At 45.6% G+C, this 5,666-nt stretch overlaps 1 protein-coding gene across 1 annotated transcript; it reads left to right on the top strand.

Moving 5' to 3' along the window:
- The first annotated feature begins 1,903 nt into the window (after nucleotides 1-1,903).
- Nucleotides 1,904-4,909, top strand: KCNA4 (potassium voltage-gated channel subfamily A member 4). Its single transcript, XM_036762325.1, has one exon. The coding sequence runs from the start codon at nucleotides 2,605-2,607 to the stop codon at nucleotides 4,585-4,587; it is 1,983 nt and encodes a 660-aa protein (XP_036618220.1). The 5' UTR covers nucleotides 1,904-2,604; the 3' UTR covers nucleotides 4,588-4,909.
- Nucleotides 4,910-5,666: the final 757 nt, after the last annotated feature.

The raw sequence follows: 5,666 nt of genomic DNA, 5'->3' as shown, positions 1-5,666 counted from the left end.
TTAATGCTTTCTAGGGCCTTCAGGGCTGACACACTTTAGTAAGGAGCAGCAGGTGGTCAAGAAATGGATTCTCTCAAGGATTCCCCAAACCCTTCTTCTTTTGGTCCCATGCATCTGGATGCATCTAGTAACAACAGAAGCTGAAAATGCTATCAGAAATGGTCTGTAAATTGTCCCTCTAATCATCCCCCAATTCCATGGCCCTAAAGTCACTTCATGAATTCTATTGCATCATTTAAAGGGAAGAGGAAGGGAGATAGGAGATGTGGGGCTTTATTGGGTGAATATATGGACTTGAGAATGAAAGATAAAGACGATAGATTGGAAGTCCAGAGGGAAACTCAGAGACAGTAGGATCTAGACTGGACCTCGGAGGCAGGTTTATTTTTCAGTAAAGAGAAGGTTGGACGGAAATGTGGATGTTGAGAAAACCAGAGAGAGAAGACTTGAAAGGATGGGAAGTAGAGGGGCATGGATGGGAGAATAACTGGTGAAGGTAAGTCTTCTAGATTGAAAAGGGCTATAAAAGCATAACGAGACCGTATGGTATAGGGTTAGAGTACTGGACCTAGAATTGACTTCCACCTCAGACATAGTTTATCTATGGGACTCCAGCAAATCCCTTACTTCTCTGGACCTAAATGTTCTCATGTAAAATGAGGGGGTTAGCTTTGATAACTTCCATAGTTCCTTCCAGTTCTGAATCCTATAAGTTCCCATGTGGGAATTGCACCAGGACTCTTAAAAACAAACTAGGGGGAAGGAAAGGAAAAAAGTGAATTATTAGGAACTGGGATTAATTGCCTTACCTCCTCTGGGTAGGGAACTAATCCGGAGTTTGGAGGCATGCTGTTACACTCAATCAAAATGTGGGAAAAAGGTCAAGGGAAATGGGGACATCTCTTCCTAAATCATTATTGGAGAGTATAGGCCAGAATAGATCTCTTCTCTGCCATGTCCCTTTCTCAGTGTGCTTGTGGGGATTCTCAAGTATGCCTAGGGACCAATGGATAGCAGAAGCATAGCACAGTCAGGCCACTCTGGGACTGGAATAACTTTAAAGCCTTAAGTTATGGAATGATAGGTGTTGGGTAAGGGAGGAGCTTACTTAAGAGCTTATTTAAGACCTGAAAAAGACTTATAAGAAGGTTGTAAAAAAAGACAAAAGACATGAGGAGCAGCAGAAACACTCCCAAAAAGTGATGGAGGATCAAGGCTGAGAGTTTAGAATCAGCACTGAATAGATCCTCGGAAGATCTGGGTTCTCTTCATGAATCTTCCCCTACCCAGGCAAATGACCTTTAAGAAGGGCTATTCCCTCTGAGCCTCAGTTTCTTTATTTGTAAATAAGACCTGGAAGATCTCCAAGGACACTCCTAGCTCTCACAGCCTATGGTTCTGCGATTCTCTTATTTGGAATAGGTGAAAGCAAAGGCTTGGGTTGAGAATCATGTGGGCATAGAGTAGAGAAAAGAACAGACTAAAAGGTGCAAAGAAAACAGACTGAGTAATGGGGTAATTGGGTCAGAAAACAGACTAAAGTGGGATTAAGAAAGGAAAAAAAAAACAAGTGAGAAAGGAATGAGGGAACAAACTCTAACACACTTTTAGCAAATGCATGCTTTTTGACTTTGTCCATTTGAAGCTCTTTTCTTTCACTTAGGCCACTTAGGATGAGAGCTTGGGACCTTGGAGATCCAGTGAGCATCCAAATAGAGGACCATTTAGGTATTCACATGGAGGTCCAAGACAAGTTGGTAGCTGATATTTTTTTATTAGGAAAATGACAGTTTTTCCTCTTCTCCCCTCCCCCACCCCACCCCATTTGTTTCTTCTCCTCTTCAGGTCAAGTGCAACTTCTACATGGTCTTAGCCAAAGAGTGACTCATCTCCACCTCCGTGTCTTCTATGGAGACCTCAGAGTTGAGTCTGACATTGCAGTGGCCTCTTGTACCCTGTGTTGCTCCTAAAGTCTTTGCCTCTGCCCATCCTTTGCCCCTGGGTTTGAGACATTGTTGATGGACTGATGTGTAGGGGGCTCAAAGTCCTCCTTGCTAAGCTTGAGAAGCAATGGCAGGACCTATATCACAACACCTGATGTGGGTTAAATTCTCACCTGAAGGCATATGTTAAAACTAAAGACATCTTGTTTTTTTTATTTGAGTTTGATAGACCAAGTTCTGGACAATTTCTATGGCAGGAGGAGAGAATGCATTTTCCTGGTGCCATTACTAGCTGGCTAATGCTTGCTCTTTCTGAACCTCAGGACTTCCTCGTAGACTGGCTTCCAAACCATTTCTGTGTTTGGAGTTCTCAGGCATAAAGGAATGCTTGGGAAACCCCATCTTTTCTGACCTAGACTTGAAACTGCTGCTGCTGGATCCTACACCACCGAGGTCAGTGGTACAATGTGGAACCCATGAGAGGCAAGAGGATAGGGAGCAGCTAGGGTGGAAAATGCAAAGTTGGACTGGCATTATCACTGTTCTTCCAAGAAATCCACCTAAGCATTCAGAGCTTGCCCTGATTTGGTGAGGACAGGAACAATCCATTCCCTTACCATACTTCTCCTCCTAGGGTAAGCCCTTGCATAAAACCAGCACCATGGAGGTTGCAATGGTAAGTGCCGAGAGCTCGGGCTGCAACAGTCACATGCCCTACGGATATGCCGCTCAGGCCCGGGCACGGGAGAGGGAGCGGTTAGCGCACTCCAGGGCTGCTGCAGCCGCCGCAGTGGCAGCTGCCACGGCAGCGGTGGAAGGCAGTGGGGGCTCAGGAGGAGGCAGCGGCTCGCATCACCACCATCAGGCCCGTGGGGCCTGCTCTTCACACGACCCCCAGAGCAGCCGGAGCAGCAGAAGACGGCGGCGGCAGCAGCGGACAACAGAGAAGAAAAAGATCCATCATCGGCAGGGCAGCTTCCCTCACTGCTCAGACCTCATGCCTAGCGGCTCAGAAGAAAAAATCCTGAGGGAGTTGAGTGAGGAAGAGGAGGAGGAAGAGGAGGAGGAGGAAGAGGAAGAAGATGGGAGGTTTTATTATAGCGAGGATGACCACGGAGATGAATGTTCTTACACTGACCTGCTGCCTCAGGATGATGGGGGTGGGGGTGGCGGCGGCTACAGTTCTGTCCGCTACAGTGACTGCTGCGAGAGGGTGGTCATCAACGTATCCGGCCTCCGCTTTGAGACCCAGATGAAAACCCTTGCTCAGTTTCCAGAGACCCTACTGGGGGATCCTGAGAAAAGGACTCAGTATTTTGACCCTTTACGCAATGAGTATTTTTTTGACCGGAACCGGCCCAGTTTTGATGCCATCTTATATTATTACCAGTCAGGGGGGCGTCTGAAGAGGCCAGTCAATGTTCCTTTCGACATCTTCACTGAAGAGGTGAAGTTCTACCAGCTGGGAGAGGAGGCCCTCCTCAAATTTCGGGAAGATGAGGGCTTTGTGAGGGAGGAAGAAGACAAGGCTTTGCCAGAAAATGAGTTTAAGAAGCAGATCTGGCTGCTCTTTGAGTACCCGGAGAGCTCCAGCCCGGCTCGGGGCATCGCCATTGTCTCTGTCCTGGTCATCTTGATCTCCATCGTTATCTTTTGTCTGGAGACTCTGCCGGAGTTCCGGGATGAGAAGGAGACTACCATGGCCATGAGTGCCGGTGGGCGAGGTCTGATGCCCAATGACACCATGTCTCCTCACCTGGAGAACTCCGGACACACAATCTTCAATGACCCTTTTTTCATAGTGGAGACAGTCTGCATCATCTGGTTCTCCTTCGAGTTTGTGGTCCGCTGCTTTGCCTGCCCGAGCCAAGCCCTTTTCTTCAAAAACATCATGAACATCATTGACATTGTCTCCATTTTGCCTTACTTCATCACCCTGGGCACCGACCTGGCCCAGCAGCAAGGAGGTGGCAATGGCCAACAGCAGCAGGCCATGTCCTTCGCCATCCTGAGGATCATTCGCCTGGTCCGGGTTTTCCGGATCTTCAAGCTTTCCAGACACTCCAAGGGCCTTCAGATCCTGGGCCACACCCTCAGGGCCAGCATGCGGGAACTGGGCCTTCTGATCTTTTTCCTTTTCATTGGGGTCATCCTGTTCTCCAGTGCTGTGTACTTCGCCGAAGCAGATGAGCCTACTACGCATTTCCAAAGCATCCCAGATGCCTTTTGGTGGGCTGTGGTGACCATGACAACTGTGGGCTATGGGGACATGAAGCCCATCACGGTGGGGGGCAAGATAGTGGGGTCCCTGTGTGCCATTGCAGGTGTGTTAACCATTGCTTTGCCCGTGCCAGTGATTGTTTCCAACTTTAACTATTTCTACCATAGAGAGACTGAGAATGAGGAGCAGACGCAGCTGACCCAGAATGCTGTCAGCTGCCCATATCTGCCCTCTAACTTGCTGAAGAAATTCCGGAGCTCAACTTCTTCTTCCTTTGGGGACAAGTCTGAGTATCTGGAGATGGAAGAAGGAGTTAAGGAATCTCTTTGTGCAAAAGAGGAAAAATGTCAGGGGAAGGGGGATGACAGTGAAACGGATAAAAAAAACTGCAGCAACGCCAAGACTGTGGAGACTGACGTGTGATGCTCTCCCCCTTCCAGAGTTTCCAAATCTATTTATGCATAGAGAGTGCAGTGAAGAAGTTGAAATATGCAAATGAGTCTAATGCATACAGTAGTACACCATTTATTGGTTAAATGAGACCTAATTATAAGTAAACTTGTATTACATATCATGCAGATGATATACCTTGTAGAGGGGGTTGGGGCTAAACGAAAGCAAATCGATCTTTATATTTTTATTAGAATGCAAGAGTTTTGCACATGAGTTGGAAGAGATGATAAAAAAGCCAAGATCATTTGACAGGGAGTGTGTGTGTGTGTGTATGTGTGTGTGTGTGTGTGTGTGTGTGTTTGTGTATGTGTGTGTGTGCTTGCTCGAGTGCATATGTGTGTGATGTCAACATTGCTAGTAATTACTTAATGATAGCAGAAAAAAGTTGGCATTGTAAGTATTTACTATGTAAGAATGAATATAGTCAAATGGTCATTTACCAATGCTTTCATTGAATCTCTCAGAAATCATTGGATTCCATAGTGGTTGTTTTTCCAAAAATTTGTATGAATTGCTGTGTAGACTTAAGGAAGTAAATTGTCTAACAGAATAGAGGCCATGGTTTTATCCTGGTTTTATCAGAGTTTATTTTTAACTGGAAATTAACTTAAAAAAACAGGCTGTATGGGCCCACAGAAATCAATTATTTTTATTATTAATTTTGGAAAGGCATCAGTAGCAAGTGTTGACAAAAATCCCAGAGGACATGAAACTGGAGAAAATGTACCAAGGTTGGGACCACAAAGTAAAGGGAATGGAATGCTTTTTTTTGCACTATTTTTATGCTGGAGATTGATCGAACGAGACTTCAAACTGTGAATGTTTGCTAATGTTACAATTCAATGACAATCATTGGAAGAATGATTTCTGGGTCTTATTTGATTGTTCTCCGTTTTCCTTTGTGTGAGACTGTTAGCCACACAGATAACAGCATATTGATTCCACCCTCTTTTAAAAGTATAAATAACTGTGATCTGGAAAAGGAATTGTGAAGTAAAAACTGGAAAAGGAATTGTGAAGTAAAAACTCGCAATCAAATGAAATTGGTC

Source organism: Trichosurus vulpecula, chromosome 6 (genome assembly GCF_011100635.1).
Source record: "Trichosurus vulpecula isolate mTriVul1 chromosome 6, mTriVul1.pri, whole genome shotgun sequence".
Lineage (NCBI taxonomy): Eukaryota > Metazoa > Chordata > Mammalia > Diprotodontia > Phalangeridae > Trichosurus > Trichosurus vulpecula.
The sequence above is the reverse complement of the archived record's forward strand: the minus strand, read 5'-3'. Positions and strand labels throughout refer to the sequence as shown.